This window comes from Stylophora pistillata, chromosome 6, assembly GCF_964205215.1.
Source record: "Stylophora pistillata chromosome 6, jaStyPist1.2, whole genome shotgun sequence".
Lineage (NCBI taxonomy): Eukaryota > Metazoa > Cnidaria > Anthozoa > Scleractinia > Pocilloporidae > Stylophora > Stylophora pistillata.
In genome coordinates, this window is record NC_142524.1 from 2,995,531 (window position 1) to 3,020,000 (window position 24,470).

Consider the following 24,470-nt stretch of genomic DNA (forward strand, 5'->3'; position numbering starts at 1 on the left):
CAACACATTCTAAAAGTTTACTGCAAGAAACTGCATGCAGGCCTACCCAATCCCATCGACCGCTTTTGGCCTTAATTTACCGACCAAGCTCAAAAGTATACTCGTGCTTATTATATCAGCGCCAATTTGTAAGAGAATCATGTTACTGCAATGCCTTTTATGCTATTTTCACACACCACTCTCAACCTCTCCACAGTCCTCTTCAGTGTGAGATGATGGAAATGGCCACGAAAGGAAAAATCCGTTTTAAATGGCCCACATCTCAACTGAGTTTTCAGAATTTTTTTAATCTCAAGACAAACCATTTGCATCATGCATGTTCAACAGTTGACATCAACCATGAAAAACCACAAACTACTATATACTCCTTTATCGGTCCAAGCCAAAAGACCATCACGCAAGGTAAAGGAAACGTAAGGTTGCCATGCACATGATCACATGGCTACGATATTACTCTGCACGGGATATACTACATTTATGTTGCACCACCACCGCACAAATTAAACCAAGCAGAAAATATTTTTTTCATGCTATGCAAACGTTTATTCTGGGATTGAAAATACTACAAAATATGTTACAAACATCAAATTTGACATAAAGCTGCAGATAAAACAATGAAGTCCCATCAAAGTCTTGAAACCAGTGGTCCTCTGTTGCCAGGAAATCATATATTTACTGCAGTACAGACTGCCCAAACGGCTCAGGGCCCTTGGCATCTTAATCTTCATCTTCTGAACTGGATTCCTCTTCAAGTGATTCCTGCAAGAAAACATAACCAGGCCATGAACAAAGAGCAGAAATTGAGGACAACCTTGAAATCCAGGAGAACTTTCCATCCTGTATTTTGTGTCGTATGTCTTATTCCTTCCCTTAAAATTAACAACTGACCAACCTTTGCGTATTTTTCAGCCGCTTGTGCTATATCTTTTGGTACCCACTCGTGTTTGCCATTGGTAACTGAAAGAAAAAAGACATAAATAGACGTGGTGCAGTTTTCACTAGGTGTCGACAGTAATCCGGGAGTTTATCGACAGTTCTTCCTGAACCTTGCTCTGTGATTAGTCTAAACAACTTGTCATCTCATTGATTCCTCTTGAAATTTACCTTAATTCTCATTGGCTGATGTAATACCTTTGCTTTACAGGAAACCGTGCTAAGTTACACCGTTAGACTTACGGCCCTGTCACTTTCAGTGACTTTTCTACCAATTTGTCCTAGTGCCACAAGAACTCAAGTCAAACTTAATGTGTGTTCGCACCTAACCAGTACCTGAGAGGTCCCGTCGGTTTTCCTTTTCTTGCTGGATTTACTGTGGGACTAATTTCTCAAACATATTAAGTTGAAAGTGCATGGTGCTAGCTGTTATTCAATGAGCTATGGGAATGGCAACTATGAAATCATAAAGGGTACCTTCTCCTATCCAGCTTAACTCCAGTTCAAAGTTTTTGTCCTTTACTTCATCATGTACAACATATATTCTGTTGATAGTGCATATGTGATGAGTTGAATCATAGTAAGAATGAAAAAATTGTACACTTGGAGAATTCCCTTCTTGTTCTACTCTTTAAGTGTTGTAGGAAACAAAAACTTTCTTTGTTTGACGACTGGCCGGAAATTAGATCATCTCTTGGGCAAGTGACCATTTCAAAGCAGAAATACAGTGTTGCGTGTAGTGGGAAACAAAAACTTTCTTTTTTAAAAATGGAGGATGTTGTTAAAATTTCCAAACATTCATTTTCCAAGTGAATAATAATTGTGTAAAACGTAGTTCAATAAATTTTATATCTGTATATATATATATGTATTTCATATGTTTGTTGTTTAAAAACTTTCTTTGTTTGACAACCGGGTGGAAATTTGATCATCTTAAGCAAGTGACCATTTCAAAGTGAAAAGACAGTGCTGTATGTAATGGAGAGGAGGGCTTAGGTATACTGGTTGAGATGGGGGTGGGGTATGGACTTATTTCAACTACTTTTTTCAACCAAGAGTTCTGCAAATATTCAAGACAAGCAATTATATAAAGAATGTATTCGAGGAGGCACAATACACTCACAAGAATGAACAAAAACTGAGCACAATTTGAAGGTCAAAAATTCCACATGGAAAACAGAAGCATTTTCAAACCTAGATACTGGTAGATAAAATTCAATTCAATTTCCAACCTACATTTTGGCAACTTCTTTCACTAGTTCTTCACATGTCATATCTTTCATCTGTTAACAAAGACAAAATTGGTAAATTCCACACATAAATGTATTACTGTTCAAAAACAGAGGGAAAAAACTCATAATTAAGCATTTAGAAGAGGATAATAATAAAATGAAATAAAATAGTGAAAGTACACAAGGGTTACACAAACAATACAGAGGATTAGTGGAAGAAAAAATTGAAAAAGATTAGAGTGGAATGGAATTGAAGTTTGAAACGATATTCAGTTCAGCCACAAAATTGTTAAAAGTTTAAATAAATTACAGGTAGGACCAGACAATATCTGTGTTAAAGTGACCTTGAGTTTTTCTATTTCCGTTTTTGCAGCTTGCTTTGCTTTCCCAACAGCACAACCATGGAACCCCTAAAAAGCAAGAGAAAAAAAAAAAAAAAAGAGAGAAACAGAAGTTGACATGTCATGTGATTTGTTTTCATGTTTATGCTATAGTGTAATAAAATGAAGAAATTTTCAACAAAGCTACAGAGCAGTTGAAATATAAACAGATATAAAATTTATTGAACTACATTTTACACAATTATTATTCACTTGGATAATGAATGTTTGGAAATTTTAACAACATCCTCCATTTTTAAAAAACAAAGGAGACATCCCTCACCCATGATACCCCTGAGGGGTCTATCATAAAGAGCTCAGGTCCATCAGCTCCATGTGAACTTAACAGGACACTGCAAGAGAAAATAAAAGTGCTGGCCGTTCACAGTATGTCAGCGCACCAACAGAAAAGCAGGTTGTTCTATGTACATGTGCAAAAATCTTTATAAGAAAATCCCAAGAGGTTTTTTGCTTTGAGGGATCCTGGAATTTATCAGAGATCTGGGAGGAAACTGCCCCAGCTGTATGTATGACCTTCTTAAATGCAATGCAGATTTACACACATGCAGTGGGTGGTACAGTGCCTTAAACCTCATCTGCCCCAGATATAATCGTGTATCTGAGGGAGGGAGAACTTTTAGCGTGTCCGCAACCAGGCTCTAGAACTCTCGGCCCGTTAACCTTAAGAAAGTAACATGTGTAACCTCATCTAGAAAGGCTATTTATAGACATTTTTTTAACCAGATCCAATGATGTTGATCATTTCAGCGTAACTGAAACTGAATTTTATTCATAGTTTTATGCTAATCCAACATTTCATAACCTTCCTCTCACTCAACCTATCCCAGCTGTATTCTTATTGTAATTATAGTTTGTAGATATTCATTGTAAGAATATTTTTATAAATGTAATATAGTTTTTACTATTGTTAGTCCGGTACATACACTTTACTTCCTTTTCTTTACAACATGTATTTTGTTACTTAACTTTGTTTTACAAATTTAGTTTGAGGGCCACTAGTTACTCAGTTGAAGTAGTGTCCCGTGTTACCCTCGTGAAATAAAGTTGATTGATTGATTGATTTAGATTCAACACAGGATATGGAAATATTTGAAGACAAGCACTGGGAAGTATGACACAAGAAGGCAGAGGTCTGGCAAGCCCTGACAAAAAAGCTGGGAGGAAAATAAGGCTGCCATCATAAAAAGTATAAAAGAGGCAATTTGAAAAGTTTCCAAACTTTGAAATGTGATTGTGTGATTTCTTGGTGCAAATGTAGATGGTTACATACAAAGGACAAACCATGACTATTACAATCCATGTGGCCACTCACCTACAACCAAATGGTCTAACAGCACTGTACAATGTGTGAGCATGAATGTATCCTGACACTCTATCAACAAGATACTAAAAAAGAAAAACATACAACATGTCAATAACAACAAAATTAACATTGAGATGAATCAGGGTATCCAAAGTTTACCATGCACAAAGCAATGACTTCTCATTTATTACAATGTTGTTAATAGTATGTGAAAACAGCGACATAAAGATGATTTTGATCACTGATGTGAAAATATAAACAATAAAATAAAAAGGAAAATGTAGAGAATAAAAATGTACTACATGTAAGTGGTGCAGGCCAATTTAATCATTAAAGCAATATTTATACTCTTGTCTAGGAACCTGCAAAATTTACACAACACATGTACCCATATATAACACCACAATACAGTACCCATATATAACACCACAATACAGTACCCATATATAACACCACAATACAGTACCCATATATAACACCACAATACAGTACCCATATATGACACCACAATACAGTACCCATATGTAACACCACAATACAGTACCCATATGTAACACCACAATACAGTACCCATATGTAACACCACAATACAGTACCCATATGTAACACCACAATACAGTACCCATATGTAACACCACAATACAGTACCCATATGTAACACCACAATACAGTACCCATATATAACACCACAATACAGTACCCATATATAACACCACAATACAGTACCTATATATAACACCACAATACAGTACCCATATATAACACCACAATACAGTACCCATATATATAACACCACAATACAGTACCCATATATATAACACCACAATACAGTACCCATATATAGCACCACAATACAGTACCCACATAGAACACTACAATACAGTACCCATATATAACAGAAGCCAGAAACTATAACATGAGGAGTGTCACATCTGCCACTTGAACAAATACTGTATAACTTGTTTAAATAACTTCAAAGGTAAAATTGGTTTGAATGCAATGATTTCATAGCCTTACTTTCAAGGGTATTGGAGATCCATAGGTTGACCTGTAATTGGCAGCTTCTTCTCTGGCAACACTGACAATCTTAAAATTAACAACAGAAATGTTAAATGACAACCAAAAACAAAAATATACATTGTCAACATCACCAAGTAATGGGATGTACAAAATCCATTTAAAGGTTTATCCCACCACCAACCCACTCCTGTCATATAATGTGACCTTCTGGAAAATTCACATGACTTCCAAAAATTTCACAAATCTATTTGAAGACCAGAAAATAGTGAGTTCAACGTTTATAAAGTTAATTTGTATAGAATATATATGTACATACCTGTCTCGCATCAGCTATCAATCCTGCGACAGCCTATGGTGCAAAAACAAACATGGATATCAAATACGCTAAGCTTTAAAGCTGTATGTACAAAATCCAGATGCAAGCTCAATGCTTTCACTAAGTTTTGAAATAGGTAGCTACCTTGTTACAGCACCCGCCGGAGTACGACTTTAGCGTGGTGACCGCGACTTGAGCACAGTGAAGTTTACCCGGTGGCTCACAACAGAATATCTGCCGGAGCTCCAGCAGGTGCTGGGTCTTATTGAAAGCACTGAAGCTTTCCACTAAACTTGAACTACTGATAAACTGAGTCACAATACTCATGTAACTCCATTTGCATGTTCAATTCATTTTAATTTAAGTTTAAAGTGCACCTACACTCAAAAAATTTTTTTCGCTTAACGAAGTAAGCTTATTTTTTTGAGTATTTCTGCGCAAAAATTTTTTTATTTGCTCAAATCTTCAATTTTCTATGCCCAGTCAAAATACGGAAAATCGGCCGCCATCTTGCCCCACGACCGAGTTTAAAGAAGAATGGCTCTAGCGGGTAATGTGACGTCAAATCGAGAACACGAAAGTCTGCATCTCACACATTTTCACTTGTTTGGGAAGATTGTCGTCGATATCGTCCGAAATATGCCGACTAGGTGTGTTGTATGAAGATTGTATGGAACGCGATACCCTCTTGCAAATTTCGCACGTTGCTACATCCTTCTACAACACACTTAGTCGGCATATTTTCGGACAACTATCGACTACAACCTTCTCAAACAAGTGAAAATGTGTGAAAAGCAGACTTTCGTGTTCTCGATTTGACGTCACATTACCCACTAGAGCCATTCCTCTTTAAACTCGGTCGTGGGGCAAGATGGCGGCCGATTTTCCGTATTTTGACTGGGCATAGAAAATTGAAGATTTGAGCAAATAAAAAAATTTTTGCGCAGAAATACTCAAAAAAATAAGCTTACTTCGTTAAACGAAAAAAATTTTTTGGGTGTAGGTGCACTTTAAAACAAATTTCTACCCAGGACACAGAGGAAATGGAGATAATCCCAGTTGGTAGAAATTTTCAAGAACAATATTTTAACTTTTACTGCAGTGCTTCCTGCTAGTCACTGAAAGTTGATAGAGCCCTTTACATCGGCAAGCCTCACACTGATGACAACTCTAAAGACAAAGCATCAAAATTACATGTAACTGTGTCTAAAAGGATTAATCAGACTGTTATTGCAGCCTTATAGGATCGATTGTCAGTGTCTTGATCCAGAATACCTATACATCTATATGTACTGTACTCACCATCCCAATGTGACTGTCTATGTGTATAATTCTTTTGTTTGCACCATATTCATATAATTTTGAAAGGACAAGCTTTTCAACACCAAACACGACACCATCCTTTCCTCTGATGCCAACAATAGTTCTGTTGAGAAATACAGATTGGTCAATTTATTTCCTTTATGAGGCCTGTTAATTCATTCTCTTCTATTACACACTTCACATGTAAGTCAGAGTGGATTTTAAAGTTCCACATATTTTTTCCAATATTTCCTGACAGAGGAATGAACAATTAAAAAGGATATGACATCATGTATCCCTCTAGGCATAGGTTTTTCTGATTCCCTGCCTCAAATGTTCTAAGCTTCGAGAAGATGTTTGTTGTGTTGCAAACAAAATTAGCTTGGTTCACAAACTGACAGCTTAACCCATTGATGTCCGGTGCGCCCTCATGCACCTGGAAATAAAACCCCTCTGAAAATCCAGTGCGCCCTGTCAGATATGACTTGTTTTTATTGGCTGTAGCTAAGAAACCGTAGTCCCCTGGGTATTGAAATATATCTGAACGTGACCGGCATAAATTAACCTTTCCTTTGATGTTACGTTTTTCATTCTGCGATTCGTGTGTGATTTTTTGTGAATTTTTGAAAATAGTGTTCAGTATTTTAGCATGGCTTCACGCGGACTTGACAATACTTCACGTTCTTCCAATGAAGAAGAAATCTTTCCTGGTTTTTCTCTTTTGAAGTGGCTGAAATTTGACAGGAATGGCAGAGAAGGCTACAAGAAAACTCTGTGTGATGTTGATCGAGAAATCGGGTAGATCTTTGATTTCGGCAAGCACTAAGGGGGAACAAACTCCAATGTCCATATTTTCGCTAGCGAAGAAGAAGATGATGATGAAGTAGATAGCGACAACGAAGATATGCCTTTGGGTTTCAATGGTCAAACACATTGAGTGAAATTGACATTGAAGAGTTTACCATAATTTCCTCATGGCCCAACGAAAGATCTAGGCGAGGGTGCAACATCGAAAGATTTCCTTAATCTTTTCATCGACGATGGGAGAAAACGAAGTGATGGACGCGCGTTCGAAACATATGCTTGTGAGCAATGCGGCGTTGCATTATGTCAGCAAATGCGTGGCGAACTCTCCTGCTTCTCAAAATAGCACGGAGGAAATTAACTCTTAAAAAACACTTAACCTTAGTTCTTAAATTGTACCTTGTTTTTTATTTTTTTTCGTTCTTTAGAGCGCTGTATTAGGCCATAAAGCCCAATTTCATTTCACCTTCACTTTGCGAGTCGCGAACTGGTCAAAGATAAAAACAACTTTCTTTGTTTGGTATAATCTAAGCATTGTTCGTAGTCCTCTAACTGAAAGGGTTCTATTCAATCGATAGCTATTTCATTCTTCAATAGTTCCATAGACAATTTTCTGCCATGTCTGTGTAGGCTTAACTTGTAACTTCTAGTTTTTTTTACCTCCTGACGTTCACTGATGTCAGCACTGGCGGTAAATTCAAATTTGATCTGTGCAAGAAAACTTTTGAATTTCACTCTCTTACCCGCGAGATGACCTGTTTTAATGCAAAATGTTTTTGACTGATTCTTTTTGTTTGCATTTCTGCTGAGTTAAGAGCAGCAATTGAGACTTACTGTGATTTTAAGATGTTTTCATTCCCTTGTACATAGTAGGTAGTACAGTGATGGTCACTTTGTTTACTTTGTCCATACTTTAATACTTTTTTTTTAAAAAAGCATAACATACATCTTCAGGATTTAAGCAGTTTAAGTAATTCTTTATTGTATTGGCAATCATGTTTTAAAGCTTCACTGCTGAAGAGTAAAACCAAGACATAAAATGGTAACTTTGCTTGGACCTTGTGGTTTTTTTTAATTTGACAGCCATTTTGTCTGGATTTTAAGGGGTGGTCCGGGCTGAGGGCTTTGAACCCAATAGGGTTAAACTACTGGGTAGATGATATCACTTTTTCTCTTCAATCAGCTCTTCCAATGCGACTCAACCTGAATATGTGTGAAATCTGGTATTGGGTAACAATTTGAAAAGGAAATATTGGTTAAAAAAATGTCTTGTTTCTGAAATTTAAGTGTAAAACTCATAAGTTTTATCCCAAAAAAGGCATAAAATTGAGGGAAAAATAGAAAAACATCTTTTTCATCGTAGTGACACATGAAATTAAAGTGGATTATGACAGACTATTACTTTGCATGTACAAAAGAACATGGAGTGTGTGTCAAATTCCAGATACACCAAATACAACCTACCCACTGTTCTCTACTGCCTTTACAGCATATTCCACTTGAAAAACTCTTCCATCAGGAGAAAACTGAGATGCAGACAAGTCATACTAGCAGTGGAGAAAAATCAAAGGAACATGATTTACATAATGTTAAAATAATGATGATCATAAGAGTTGTATATGTGCACGATCCTTCGCAGTAAAGCACTATTTAAGCAATAGTGAAAATCAGACCTGAAAAAAATTCAGGCCTGTACGGGATTCGAACCACTGACCTCTGCGATACTAGTGCAGCGCTCTACCAATTGAGCTAACAAGCCAACTGGGAGCAGGCCATCAAATTAATTCGACATAAACCCGTAGATGATAAATCAAACAACAAACATATGTATGAAATACATATATATGAACTGCGGTTATGAAACGTATATGTGCACAATCCTTCGCAGTAAAGCACTATTTAAGCAATAGTGAAAATCAGACCTGAAAAAAATTCAGGCCTGTATGGGATTCGAACCACTGACCTCTGCGATACTAGTGCAGCGCTCTACCAATTGAGCTAACAAGCCAACTGGGAGCAGGCCATCAAATTAATTCGACATAAACCCGTAGATGATAAATCAAACAACAAACATATGTATGAAATACATATATATGAACTGCGGTTATGAAACGTATATGTAAATACATAAAATGTCGAGAAATAAACCAAACAGAAACTATCTTCCAGAGGATTTTATCTCACTTTTCTAATTAAACCTTTTGTTTCTCGTGCTAGGGCAAAATAATTGTCACACAAATCGAACTGCCAAGTAACCCATGATAAAATACTTATGACTCGAACATTAATTTTGAGCTTTATGGAAAAATGTGTGCGTTGCATTTATGCCTGCAGCAATATGGACCAAAGGCATGTTATTAAAAAGAATAACTGACCATTGAATATTACTTGCCCTAATTGTGTATCAGTTTTTCACCATGACTCAGGGCTTTTGGAAAAGCAACAAGAAATTTTCGAAAATTCTGTGAGTTGTGATTCCTGAAGTAATCTTAGACTCAAAAGAAAACTAGTGATTTAAGCAATAGTGATTTTCACTATTGCTTAAATAGTTAAACTCTATTCATAAGAGTTTTAACACATAATCTCTGCAATCACTGCCAGTCTGCATAGTATAGCAGAACTCGATGAGATTGCATGCATGCAAAGGAAATTCTGTTAGGTGAAATGTTTCGAAAGAAAGGAAAAAATCATGCATGCATCTGCAATCCTCTGCGGACAGGAATCACAGTTCACCCAATATATTCCTACACAACTGCTTAAATATTGTGGATGGTGGCAGTATTCTACATTCATCCTGATTTCTTTTGAGTCTAAGATTACTTCAGGAATCACAACTCACAGAATTTTCGAAAATTTCTTGTTGCTTTGCCAAAAGCCCTGAGTCATGGTGAAAAACTGATACACAATTAAGGCAAGTAATATTCAAAGGTCAGTTATTCTTTTTAATAACATGCCTTTGGTCCATATTGCTGCAGGCATAAATGCAACGCACACATTTTTCCATAAAGCTCAAAATTAATGTTCGAGTCATAAGTATTTTATCATGGGTTACTTAGCAGTTCGATTTGTGTGACAGTTATTTTGCCCTAGCACGAGAAACAAAAGGTTTAATTAGAAAAGTGAGATAAAATCCTCTGGAAGATAGTTTCTGTTTGGTTTATTTCTCGACATTTTATTTATCTCTTACCCCGAAATAAAATAAGAATCTAAACTTCTAGAACAAAGGTGAATCGAGATTTAACACTAGAAACTGTCAACATGCACATGGTACACTCTTTTCGAATTTCATTTCCCAAACCGGACTTAAAAGCCTCATTGATTACATATCATAGTTAAATAATGTATGCTTCTACTTACTCCGGTTCCTATAGAACTCATGGTCTAAGAAATTGGCCTTATTTTCTTCAAAGAACACCACAAAAATCTCGATACTATTAATTTCAATATGGCCGCCACATGGGATGCCGAGAGAAGACTAAGACGAATGACTTAGCAGTTTACTACGCATGTCTCCGATGTCTCTAGTAGAAAGGGGTCTCCGCAGAGGTAATTTTTTTCAGGAGGGAGTACTAGGGGATCTTCACGTGCTTCTGGTGGTTAATGTTCCATCATTCTATTGTTCTATCCCATATTAGGGCTGCGGTTTGACTTCCGGCACGTGCAGGGAGGTAATATTACTTTAGTATGGAATACTACTGAAGCAAATTTGCTGTAAACAATCGGTCGTCGATTGAGCAGAACAGGTCGATGAAGAGTCCTAACAGGTTTGATGCACTCAAATTATCTCATTTCTAGTCTTGGAGTTTTCCTAGAGATGCTGCCATTTTAAGTTGTGACGAGGAACTAGAAAAAAATGTGGGAATTTTCAAGGAACCAAATTTTTTACATTTAAATTAGTCAGTAAACCGGAAATATTCGCTTCGCTCTTCTCAGTTGGTTTGAAAAATTTGATTACGGTGCAGTTATAGCAGTGTCAATAATCTGACTTGCAAAGCGCCGATTTCAGCTGAAATTTGCTGTTCTTAATCGCCCCGTACGATTCGATCATTGTATCATTATTTGATGCAAATTTTTCAACTGAACTGCAGCAGATCAAGGGATTCGAATTATCTCGAATAACAAAACAATTCTTTGTTATATTTTGCCCTACAAGATAGTGCCTTGATGCAATGTACTGTTGCCAGACTACTAGCATACAGTTTAGTACAATTTCTTGGATTGTAAGATTTGATGTTAAACCCTAAGGTCTATAAAGGTGCAGTCTATTTTTATACATTTTCTGAGAAAATTACCTCTCATTATAAGAACAGTCGCTGCAACATCAACATGCCAGTATGCTTATGAATCGATTTTTAGGGTTCAGGGCTGTACGATTCGTTTGCGAATTGCGGTTATTTCAAGGTGAATTTTTGTAGTCAAGAAAGGTTTTGACTTGACAAATTAGCCTTGAGCGTATAAATGGGAAGGATGTCCAAAATTGAGAAACTCAAAGCTAGGGGAATATTATTAATGCTCGCTCGCGAGAAGCCGAATCACAGGAAAAAAAGGCCAAAACGGGGGAGATAGTAAAATGGAGGCTTTTAACTGTCCGAACAGTGGCCGTTTTGCACGCCTTGTACCCAAGCCGGAGGCAAAAGAGAAAGCTAAACTTGACAGCTGGTTGTCAAATACTGAAACTCTAGGGAATTTGATGTGAACATTCAATGCAAAGTCGTGATTAGCAGGGCGCGTTTGTCTAGGAATAGGAAAAAATTTGGTTCCTAACTCTTTTTAGTGTAAATGTTTAAGAAGAGTCACAATATTTTTCCCTTCTCTCGCTCAATCGTCATTCACTTTATCCACGGTCTTTATTCGATTCCCCAGCTTGGTATCGAGTTATTTCCAACTCGGTTCTAAAGTGGCCTATTAGAAGCGAAAGGAACTCGATTGAGGATTCGATTCTTTATATTTATGCTTGTTACTTGTCATCCATACCTGTTCAAGCAGTTATTTAGAGATTTGAAATTTCTTTTGTCGTCTATTTTCGTTCATTCAAAATAATTTTGTTATATACTAGGCAGTGTTTTGAAGTTTTGGTTACATGTACATCTGAATTCCCCTGGGAAATTGAGAGTGTGAAGTATCTTGTTTCGGTTTGCTACTGTTTTAAATCAAGCTTTGCCCGACCTCATTCCTAAACACTTGGAAGTAAAATAGTAATGAAAATGTCCATAACTATACTTCAAAGAGCGAAATTGTTTAGTTTTTCTTTTCATAATCCAGACGAATATATTAAACTCCCAGTGCTATGCAAACGTGTATGTACAATTCGACAGTTCCTTGTTACTCTTGGCCCGTAATTTCGACACCAAGATTTTAAGATTGTGTAATGCAGTATATTATTCTGCAAGGGATTGACTCGTGATTGATACCTTACTCTTACAAGATTCTCTTTATTTTTCCCACATATTTACAGTTAATTATGTTGACAAGTGAAGTTCGCGTAACGATAAATTCTGCGACATGAAGTCACCTTTGACACCACGGACCTTGGAGCTTTTCTATCAAATCGAAGGTGGAAATGGCGTCCTTGATTTACTCGCCCCCGAAGTTTTTTACCAAATTATGGTTAATCTCGAGCCTGAAGACATCCGAATCTGCATGTGCGTCTGTAGAAAATGGAGGGTAAGTAGGAGAGTTTCTACAAATTTGCGCCGTATTCTGCGGGGGAAGGTTTGGTGCAAGTGAACTGAAAACTTCGAGAGTTTTCGCTCCTTTTTCAGAGGTTTATTCTTCCCAGATCGTAATAAGCCCCTATCATGACAACACCATAATAGGAGAGTAAGGAATCAAGTGTTGTTTGAAACAAATATTTCCAAAAGTTTCTCATATTATTATTTTATTAAGACAACGGAAACTTGTTATTTTTGGGTTTGTTTTGTCGTTGTGCTTTTTTTTTTTTCCCGCAACCGTCGTTATTCGCTTCTATGTAAGACTAGGCAATTTGACAACAATTCCAAGTTAACGCTGTTTTTCTGTTTGTCTGATTGTTGTTTTGCCTTTTTTTTTTACAGTTGCTCTTGTCCACGGGTTACTTTTGGAGAAATTACATGAATCACTCGTTCGACTTCACGGATGAAGACGAAGAGAGACTCACAGGAATGCTACACGAGCTTGGAAGTTCGTGGTTCTTCGGTTGGGGACAAGGAATGGTTCAGGGATTATCTGAGGGGGACTTGTTCGAGGAACTCCCAAGGCGCTGGAAATCTGGTATCGTGCACCCAGTTGGGCCGGATGTCCGGAGTAAAGTGCCGGACTATAAAGCCATGTACGAATCACTCTATCAGCTGCAGAAAATACAAGATGAAGTGAACGAAAGAGAAATTGTTTACAGTAAGTTTATGTTTTATTTTACCGTTATTTATGAAATAATGAGTTCTTTTATTTACGCTGGAAGTTGGTACGCCAAAGGAGATTGAAGAAAGATTCACTGAACGTTCAGAATTTTATGACAAGTAAACATGCGAACTTGAAAACGGAGCTGCACTGCTCTCGAATTTTTTTAATAAAGAAAAACGTCAATTTTTGATAGGGGCTAGGCTAGCGAATAATACATTAAAGATTCGGTATGTTCTTATGCCAGTCTTAAAGATTTTAACTATCATGATTTCTCTTAATTTTCGGTTTATACTTAGTTCTTATTAACCGAGCGGGAAGTCTGTATGGGAGAATCTTGACCGAGGTCGCCAGTACAGACCAAACGCAGTGAGCTAGGTCGGTCCCATACAGACCGACCTAGCTCGGTCAACAAGATGTTTATTATATGGCTGTGTCTTATATGCCAATTTTTTATATTCTTTGTACCTTTTTTTTTTCTAGACCGGTCTAGATGCCGGTCTAGATGGGAAAATCTAGACCGCTTTCAATATTGATTTCAGCCAATCAAATTCGTGAATTCGGTAGTTCCCAGTCCTTGTGAGACACAGCCATATAATAAATTGAGATATAATTCTCAGCTTTTTCATGGTGCCATCTTTTTCTCTTCAGATTCATTTTAAAGTTAAATCGTTTTGCTTTGTCAGTTTCACCTTAATAGATAAATGTAACAGTGCGCACTAGGACGCCACACCGCAGATGCCGAGCACCGTGCCAATTCAGGTACTACGGTCCCCCCGGCTGGCGGTAATCAGTGTACAGTAAGTGACTTACAGCAAAGTTTTCTACAGGGGGGGGGGGGGGGAAGAAGATTTTCATAAGGGTGGACTTTAATATAGAATTTTTTGGTAATGATTAAACTTGGGAACATCGTTTATCGGCGGCCATATGGTCGGACCGACGAAAGAAACCTTCTTTCCGTCGGTACTAGGCAATGAGAGTTTGATAGACTGATTTTGTCTTACTTTAGTTAAGGGTATCAGATTGGTTTTCAACTAGTATTCGCCGATAATTATTGCTTTTGTTTTATGCTTGGTCTATCCGGGAAAATCGCGGTTGCGACTTGCAAAGGTGCGTTTTTTCCTCGCCCTGCCTTTGCAGTTCAGATCATGCCCGTCTTTGTTTCGCGTTTTCTTCGACTGTGTGTATTCTGAAATTGTGATTGGCGAATGGGAGTGCTTCAGTTTTCACGAGTGGGAGTAGTTTTTGAACGCCGCTCTATGGTGTAACTCAGTAAAACGGCCTTTCACATGTCATTATGTGTTTTTCTTTTGTCTTCCACGTCTTTGGGAATTCATCTCCGTTTGACTTAAATTTGAATGTTCTTGTGCTTCGCACGAAACGATGCAACTTTTCGTAACTGAGCTGGTATCCTGCTCAGGCGTTATTTGGGATGTCATGGAAGAGAGCACTTCTCTTTCACTCTGTTCTAATTTCTCCCGTAAATTTTCTTTCAGCTGGTTCTTCGGAGAACAGTGGAGAATGCCCAGTTGATATGCTGTTATTCCGCTGGGAACATGACAAACTACCTTCTCAAGAGGAGGTCATGGAGATTTTTCATTTGAATACAAATCTACGGTTAGACATAACTTACGAGAGGTCGGAGAAGAACTTCGCGGAAGAAAACGAACTCGGAGAAATATTCAAGTGCCGACGGAAACTGCCTAGCGAGAGCATTTTCTACGAAGCGCTGCCCAAGGTTTTGGACGATGGGTTAGTTGAGAGATTTTACCATACGGGTTTTTTTATTCTCAACATAGGTTTGAAATTACCTTTTCAGTTTAGGATTTTGACAAGGAAAAGCCGCACAATGTGTTCATCCGCTTACGCCGAACTGTAGGGCGCTCAGACATGATCCGGCTCTAACTCAATGTTTTTGTCTTTCTTGAACAGGTTTATAAAAGTACACATCGACTACCAAGGTCGCACTAACACATTCAGACCCTGCCCAGTCTTCATTCTTACCCAGCTCTCGCCCGGTTGGTGTGGAGGTGTTTTGACAGGAGTGTGGTAACGAGCATGCGAACTCACTCTTCCAAATCACATGGGGCCAAGATCACATTTGGCACACGCGGATTACGCCATCCACCCTGAGATGACGTGAATATTAATATTATTAACGTCCGCTCGATATTCGGGAAACTACAATGGTAGTAAATTCCAGACACGAATCGTTGAGTTAACAGTTTTGTTGACAATACACCAGACTAAATAACGACCAGATTGTCTTGAGTCGACATAGTTCGGAAGATAGCTTTTGTTATTTGAAAAGTCTGCGAAGGGCTCGTACTTTCTCGCTCTTGCCATGTAGTAAGCTTTGTCTATATGCATCGTATTAAGTTGTGCATCGCTGAATTGAACTGCAAAGGGAGGCAAGCATGGTTCGTGGCACCAGGGAATTCGAGTAGGCTCATAGCGTATCACTGAAAGTGCTCTTCAACGACTATGGCTCCATGTCTCAAACTCCTAAGATTTAATTCCTTGTGAATCGTTGGGGAGAATTTTAATAAGATGTCAGGATAGTTACACCCTCTAACTGACAAGTTTCTCAATTCTCACCACTTGTTTCCGGAGTAATGTGTTGTTATTGTAAGAAGTTGCCTGTTAATCCTGTCTGAGAGCCAAATTTTTCTTCAAGTTCGACTCAGGGAGCTCTAATCGCATTTGTAGAGCCTTCCTTTATCAGATTTTCAGCAGGAAATGTTGTTCATCTCTGTGAATTGAATGCGTTTCTTTGCGTAATGGAAAATTCCCTTTTACCTATCCTTTGTTGCCCAATGCATTTTTAAAAATGTCTATTCTATTAACTATTTAATACATACTGAAAACTCTAATAAAAAGTGTTGAGTTTCGTTAGGTAACGTAATATGGCACAGCACCGGCGAATCACCAGGGAGGGTTGGTTAAATAGGGCATTATTCATTTGATTGACGAGAATTATCTAGTATTGCTATTATTGTTCTTAACTACGCTTTGTGATTGGTCGACAAAACTTGCGACGCCCTCTCAACCAATCAAGTAAATCTGAACCAGTCGTGACCTGATCAATCAAGATTCTCCCTCAAAGAAGTTTGCCTTGGTTTTCTCATTGTCTAATCATTGTGTTTACCTTTGATAGCATTTACTGTACTTGCTTTGCTTAATTTTTTCGAAATTCAATTGAAAACTACATGACTTGGATGCACATGATGTTTGAGTAAAACACACGTGAAAGAAGAGACGCTCGTATCTTGTGTGTAATTGATTACAACTTAAAGCATATTTCCTTCACTTTGCATTGGTTAAGAATCCACACGTGACCTGCGAATAACTGCTCACAAACAATTGTGCGCGTCGGCGTATGAACAATGATTAGTTACAAAATACGCCCGGTCAAGCTTAAGTAAAATGGCCGATAGCTTTCTTGGGCAGAGTAAGAGTGACCTGACAGGGTTGATTGAATTTATTTTCCTCTATGCAGTTTCTTGTTTGGTTTTTGTTTTTGATGGCGTTACTAGGATTCCCGCCTTTCTCTCTTTGTCTCACGCTCGAGTTAAAACACTACTACAACTTTCTTTATTTCAAAGCAGAGCTATTCTATCCGTACCAGCACGACAATTTTGAAATTGCAGAGCCTTGCAGGATGTGACACATAAATCGATACCTTTCCTAGAGTTCCCGTTGGCTTTGCGAAGTAGAGAGTTAGCGCGGAATCCCAAGAGCTAAGGTTAGATTCCACATGGTAACTTGGGCTTTTTTCCTTTTCCTACACGTGTGACAGGACGAAAAAATATCTCTTAATTTTTGCCTGTGATGATAACATCTACAGCGTTTACTGGGGCCTTTGTACAGATTAGCCAGCGACATGTACGCTTCAGATAGCGGCGAAAGTCACCCATTGCACATAGTATATCACCACATTAACGAAACCGTTGGAATACCCCAGTATGGCATAACGATGGTTAATGATTACTCGAGTTTCATAATTAGTATCAAAACTGAGACCCATACCACGTTAAATCATGATAGCTTCAGCTCCAGAAGGTAATAGGGTAAGATGGCTGCCAGCGTTACTACAATCAATGTAATCAGAGATCGCCTCTTTGTGGCTCTTACCATGACTTTAATACCGTCATCGCGCTGAATGTCTATTTTCCTCTTCATTCTTGTGTGGACAGTCCAGATGAGACACGAACAGATAACAACGATTAAAAAAAAAAATCGGAATAATGTAATGAACGGTTATGTATTGAGTAAGCAGGGGTTTAAATAGGAAGTAATTATTGTCAATGCGGCACATTATAGTGTAATGAGTGGCATTAACATCGCGTCTTAAGCCTTTGACCAATGAAGAAGGTACTAAGGCGTAAATAGTGCTGATACCCAGGCAAACCACAACAGCTTTTGAACAGTGGAATTTTGGAATAGACGTGTTTTTTTATGAGTTGAAAAATACTTTCCCGGCAACGCTGATAATCAGTAAATTATTCATAGTAACAGACGGAAAATAGAAATTAATAAAACGAACCAACTTGCAACCCCAATTGTGATAAAAAAAAAAACTATCGAAATTTAATCGAAAACAAATCAGGGGAACTGCAATAACTGCGCAAACAGCATCAGATACAGCTAGGCTAAATATGTGGGCATATAAATTCTTCAGAAAGGAGCATGCCCTTAGAATGGGAGTGGCATTTTTCTTTGAACTGAGATAACGCAGAATGTTTACATTTCCCAAAAATGTTGTTATTCTCACAGATGTTAGCACTATTGTCAGTGTTAGTCTGATGGAAGCACTCAATGGAGAAAAAACATGAACTTTACTGAATAACTCTGTTCCGTTTTTATCCGAGGATAGATTTCCTTTGGAGAAGCCGCACGTCAGATTCGTACTATTTTTATCTTTCATTAAGGATCTCGCGCGGAATCTGTGAAGAAAAGTGCAACAAAGTCTGATACTCTGAAGACTTGAGGTCGAGCAAATTCACTGAATTTGCTCGAGATTGAATCTTGACATCGAACCGCGAAACTACTCGCCATAGTTATTTCATCAGATGTCGTTTTCTTCATCGCTTTTCAACACGAAAAGAACTCGATCTTGTTCATTAACCTCCTACAGAGAAACACGGCGGTCAGACGTCTGCTCATATCCGAAGGTTGTAATGACTGGCTCGTGTGTTTTTAGGCCGTCATGATCCGAGATCCAGGATGTCTCGCATGAGTTTCAGACAACCACACAAGCCAGCAAGGCACGCTTTTTTAAAGTGTATAATTTTTTTTGGCAGAATTCGAACCAGAATGGTAAATCAATTGGATACATGCACCCTTCACAGTAATGCAAAACTCCGGATTTCAGGTTGTACTCATTAATTTGTGGCCCTGTGCGCAAGATGCGATGAGTTGCGCGTGTTTCGTTCCCTGAATGGTTGAAGATGAAAAAGTGATAAAAATGCTCACAGCTGATTTAGTGATATGGTAAAAGTTTATAATAAGTTTTGATTATATCAAATAGCAGAAAATGTACCTAGAAAATCTATTAAGGAAAACCCACGCTAAAGAACATAAATCACATCACTGAAAAAAGACCTTGAGACTTCGTTTTTCTGAGATATCCCCTCTACGGTAAAAGGTTAACAAATGACAAAATGTGCAGGATGAATAAACTAATTTTGAAGTTCAAATTACCTTGAGTTTCAGGTCTCGCTCGTGTTTCCCATCATCAGCGCTCGAAAAAACCTCCAAAGAATAAAAGCTCTGGTCGACCGCCGGCCTTTAACACAAGCTTGCCGTTTAAAACAATCCCTCCGTCTTCAGAGTAGATATTTGATGCAGGTTAGAAGCGCGAAATTCACAATTAGCAAATTTTCATAATTCTCTGTTCACTTACAGCGTTTGATTGTGTTCGTAGTTTTAATTGGGATGATATAATTGTAACTTGCCAGACTTCTCCTGTTATTGGTAAACAAATCTTTAAAAAGAGCAAGCTAAATGCGCGGAAATGTCTCAAAGGATATAGTTAGGAGAAAATTACAAAAATTGATAAGCCGTAATGGTTTCCGTCCAAACCGTCATTAAAGGGCCCTAGTCACCCTTAATGCACTGCGCGCGGAAGCAGTGAAATCGGCCATTTTCGATGCCATCGATATTCTGTCGTTTTCAAATCGCATTGCATCGGCGCAACTAGCCTTCTTTCGAGTGAAAATTTATTATTGAGAGTTAGTTGAACTATTACGTAAGAGATTTGCAGGGAAATTTTTGGACGTGCAACGTCAGAATTCCCGTATGTAAACGTAAACATGGGCGTGGCTGACTAGGGCCCTTTAAATGCCATCAAAACTCTCAAAAGTAATTTATTAATTCATTGCAAGATGCATGCGGACGTGACTCGTGAACGCATGAGAAAAATTGTAAAGTTACCTTATTATAGGAAATTAACGCTGCATGAATTTAACGCGAATTGTTAAAATTCGCGTTAATTTAAGTCCCGTTATTTTTGTTGAACGTTAATTTCCGCGACGTCAATTAAGTGCAGCGTTAATTTTCGCGCTCTTCATTTCCAGTATTTTAACCCCAATTTTGGAACCTTTCCAGACATTCTTGACACTTAAAAAACATTAACTACAAGCTTTCTTTCTTTCCATTTACCCTTAATTTTTCATCTTTCACAGAAGCTAAGGCGAAAGTTTACAATATTTCGAGTTCAGTTCAATCTTTATCGCTGTCAGAAGTGATGTCAATATCTTCTCCTTTGATTTTTTGGCCAAGATAGATTTCGTCAACATAGTCTTTCTCGACAGAGGATGAGACTTCTTCTGTTTTCTCTTTCAAAATCGCCAGACTTCTCGCATTGCTCCACTGGACAGAAACGACCATTGGTATTTCAAGGCCTCCTTGAATTAGTGGCGATCTTTTCGGCTTCACCGAAATAACTCTTCCTGTAAATTTGGCTCCTTGTTCCAAAGCATACCACACATAACAGCTCAGTTCTTTTGGTACATGACCAACAACCGCATGGCTCAGTTTTGTTCAGTTGTAAATTTCTTGGTAGCCAGTGTTGAAGTAAATTTGTTCCAGTTGTCACCACCAACTGTGTCTTAATCTCGTTAATTACCTTTATTGTGAAATTCTACCTCCTCTTTCGCGTTAATTTTCTTTATTCCAAACTCGTTTTCCGTTAAATTCGCGTTAATTTAAGTCGCGTTAATTTCCAACACCTTAATTTCATGGAGCGTTAATTTCCTATAATAAGGTAAAAAAAGAACGCGAGTATATCATGTTGTAACTTGGTTATAACGTTGGACAGAAAAATTAAAAGCGTGGACCTCATTTTACCGAAGTTTCGACCCTTTTAAACCCTATAACTCCCATGAGGGACCAAGACAGAATTTCTCCTTACAATATCAATACAACATCAAGCAGACAAGTGATGAGAATAACGAAATATCAGTTATGAGATTATAAGTTCACCCAATACCGAAATCTCCGGACTTACACCATAACGATTGCATGGCAGACAGTTAAGAAAATCATACTACTGAGATACTGGGACTAAATTATTTCTAGCAAATATTCGCAATCCTACTGTTATATGCACCAAAATCTAATTATGTTTTTATTTTCCTTGTTAAGCGGATTTTCCCGCGAGAAATTGAAAATTGCTATCAATATTACTACGAGTTTTCTTGTGTCCCTTGAAATAAAAAAGAGGACTACATTGTAGCTTGGTAATAATGTTGGACAATTTCATTCTTCAAAGAATGGCCTTATTGTGCAGTAGTTCAAACCTTAATTCTCCCAGCGATTTCGTAATCTTTCTATTACACGCAGCAAAATCTACTGGTGTTTTTCCTTGTCCTTTTTTTGGTAATTGTCAGATGTAGTTCTCCTCGTTTAAGGTGGTTTAAAATTAGTTGGGAATTTGTGAACGCCAATTGCATGATGCAAGGATACTTCCACAAGTTTTCACGTGTTCCCTTAAAAAAAATATTGTAACTTGGTAATTATGTTGGGAAGTTTCAATCTTCAAAGGGTGACCTTATTGTGCGAAATTTTCCAACCCTAACTAATTGCGATTATTTCGTAACTCTGCTGTTACGTGCAACGAAAGCTTCTGAATTTTTTCGTTTTCCTTCTTGGTGGTTTTCTCGTGAGATGTAGGAAGCTGCCAAATGCAGTTTTCCTCACTTAAGATAGCCCGAAATCCTATTGGCATTTCTCAAAACCAATGCCTCGACGCAAGGAAGTCCCACAAGTTTGAGGGTGTTTCCTTGAAATTGTAACTTGATAATAATTGTAACTTGGTAATGATGTTGGACAGTTTCATACATCAAAGCACAGGCTGACCATCTTAAATATCCGTGGTTTCGGGTTTCTATGGTAATGGGTCCTGCGGCATTTACATAGCCGTCATAAATGTAGTTCAAATATATTGTCTCTAGAATTTGTCCCTAGTAGTCAGTCTTCCAAAAAAAAAAACAGCTCCGAATAAAGCTTATAGTTCATTACTTGTTTGGAAGTGTTTTTTTCTGCCAGAAAGCCTCAAAATCGCTTGTTTGGGGCTTTCAAAGTTCGGCGGTTAATTCGGCTCGCTCTCCATAATTAAGAAATGCGACAAGGCAGGCAGTTTAGGCATCCAGATCGCACACCACCTCGTACTCGAGACAAAAATGTTTTACTCTCTAGGTCTTATTTTCCCACCGAAATTCAACAGGCCACAGAAGGATTATCCAGCTGTTACGGTGACTCGGTTTTGAATCATTCCATTCAACGGTTTACGAGAAAATGGAAAGCAAAGTCGTAGATTTGGAGCTCTTCTAGGGATCCGGACATGAGTAGTCTCCCTCGTCACGCAACGCTCCTCTCCACATTTGTGGGAGGGAGCGTTGCGTGACGAGATTAAAAACGGCTGCGAGGGAGACTAGGACATGAGGGGTACTCAAAGGAATTCCAAACATGCGTTAACAACCGTTAAAGCAAATTCAAACTTACATATCTAACACTCGATGGGTTTTCCTGAGAATGTTTACAAAAACTATCTCGATTCTTATTGGTCGATCTTGGCTTGCGACATCCGCCGGAAGTACAACGTAGCGCCTTTGGGGCCCCGACAGGGAATACAATTTTTCACATATTTGTACCTCGGGTAGGGTGGCTGGGTCCGAAATTCGATAAGCGAAATTCGATAACCTATTCAGGCTAGGATGGCCCAATTCGTGATAAAATAATGTTTTGAGATGCAATGAATATGTGAAGTTCATATATTTTTGAACTGCGGTATTAGATACGTGTGATGTGCGATCCTCGCAGTAGATAGCGCTATTTATGCAATAGCGAAAATCAGACCTGAAAAAAGTCAGGCCTGTACGGGACTCGAAAAATCGAGTCCCGTACAGGCCTGATTTTTTTCAGGTCTGATTTTCGCTATTACATAAATAGCGCTATCTATTGCGAGGATCGCACATCACACGTATCTAATACCGCAGTTCAAAAATATATGAACTTCACATATTCATTGCATCTCATTTATCACAGATGTTTGGAATTTGCATAATATGGCGGATGGACACGTTTTCCTAGCTCCGAAGGCTGATCGCTTTATCTCCAGGCCGCGGCTTGTTAGGACCATTTCCTTGCCTGATTTGAGTAAAGTACATACTGACTCAACTCTGGTAGTCGCTGATCAGATTAATAACAAGAATATGTCTACTTCTGTACCCGAATACGGTTCGCTTTCCTCGTCCTTTGAAATGAGCGAAATGGCTGCTATCAAGAATGCATTAAATGGACGGTCCATCAACTCCCTGAAGGTGAAAGATCTAAGGGACGAACTTGAAAAAAGAAAGCTCTCTAAATCTGGCAGGAAAACTGAGCTGATTAAAAGACTCAAGGAGTCGATTTTGTCAGGATCTGGTGAAATTCAAATTCCCCGCCACAATGTCAACCAACCGTCACCTCGGCCCTCGGCTGTTATAAACCTGGACGACACTAGCAGCAGCCCAGAACAACAGAGTCACACATGCAATGGCTACAAATCCCTTAAAGATCTATACGACCGCTTGGAAAATGAGGTAAACAAACTCAAAGACTCGTATAGATCTCGATTAACGGACAGTAGAGAAATACAGTCAACCTGTAAATCATGTCAAAATCAACAACGGATACAGGAAGAAAATCGCGCTCTGCGAGAGCAACTTCAGCTAATGAAGGGAAATCTAGATAAAACAAAAGAGGAGCGAGATTCCCTGCAGATGGTAGTATCATTGCTAAGCAAGGAGCTATATAACTTTCGCCTTGACAGCAAGGAAGCTTTTAATGAGTCGCCTTCGGTTGATCCTAAGGTGTCGGATACAAAATGGTCGGATACAAAGTCGGACACAAAGCAAAACAATGGATCATCTAAATCTCAATCTTCCAAAACAACGAAGAATCACCAAAGCAAATCGAGCAAGAAAAAGCCGCCAAACAAGAGTTCTCACAACAGCTCTAATACTCTTAACCACAACCAAGAAAGATCCTCGCCGACCACCGTCATTATTGGCGATTCAATTATCAGAAACATACAAGGGTGGCAATTAGGGAAAGAAGTCGGCCACCGGGTTGTTGTAAAGTCCTTCGCGGGAGCTACAACAAGTGATATGTCACATTATGTGAAACCAACACTGGACAAGAAGCCGGACCAGATCATTTTACATGCTGGTACTAACGACCTTGGAAAACTATCCCCAAGCGAAATCGCCGATAACATCGTTGACCTAGCGAGGGAAATT

At 38.4% G+C, this 24,470-nt stretch overlaps 3 protein-coding genes across 3 annotated transcripts in view; 2 read left to right on the plus strand and 1 right to left on the minus strand.

The window, feature by feature from the left end:
• Nucleotides 1–517: 517 nt before the first annotated feature.
• On the minus strand, nt 518–10,827 carry LOC111327313 (proteasome subunit alpha type-3). Its single transcript, XM_088762615.1, has 12 exons — nt 10,669–10,827; nt 8,776–8,858; nt 6,508–6,631; nt 5,206–5,238; nt 4,887–4,955; nt 3,879–3,952; nt 2,829–2,898; nt 2,510–2,575; nt 2,170–2,216; nt 1,411–1,478; nt 893–957; nt 518–759 (listed from the first exon to the last, which is right to left on the minus strand). Exons 1-12 carry the CDS (start codon nt 10,687–10,689, stop codon nt 718–720), a joined length of 762 nt encoding a protein of 253 aa, XP_088618741.1. The 5' UTR covers nt 10,690–10,827; the 3' UTR covers nt 518–717.
• Nucleotides 10,828–10,931: 104 nt separating this feature from the next.
• Nucleotides 10,932–16,581, plus strand: LOC111327308 (uncharacterized). Its single transcript, XM_022931461.2, has 5 exons — nt 10,932–11,075; nt 12,767–12,975; nt 13,365–13,683; nt 15,183–15,438; nt 15,619–16,581. Exons 2-5 carry the CDS (start codon nt 12,814–12,816, stop codon nt 15,737–15,739), a joined length of 858 nt encoding a protein of 285 aa, XP_022787196.1. The 5' UTR covers nt 10,932–11,075; nt 12,767–12,813; the 3' UTR covers nt 15,740–16,581.
• A 6,663-nt stretch (nt 16,582–23,244) lies between these two features.
• The window catches only part of LOC148727734 (uncharacterized), a 1,606-nt gene continuing 380 nt past the window's right edge, over nt 23,245–24,470 (plus strand). The window contains exon 1 of the mRNA XM_088724794.1: nt 23,245–24,470. This exon is cut by the window's right edge and continues 380 nt beyond it. Coding sequence (XP_088580920.1) covers nt 23,256–24,470 — 1,215 coding nt within the window. The 5' untranslated portion in view covers nt 23,245–23,255.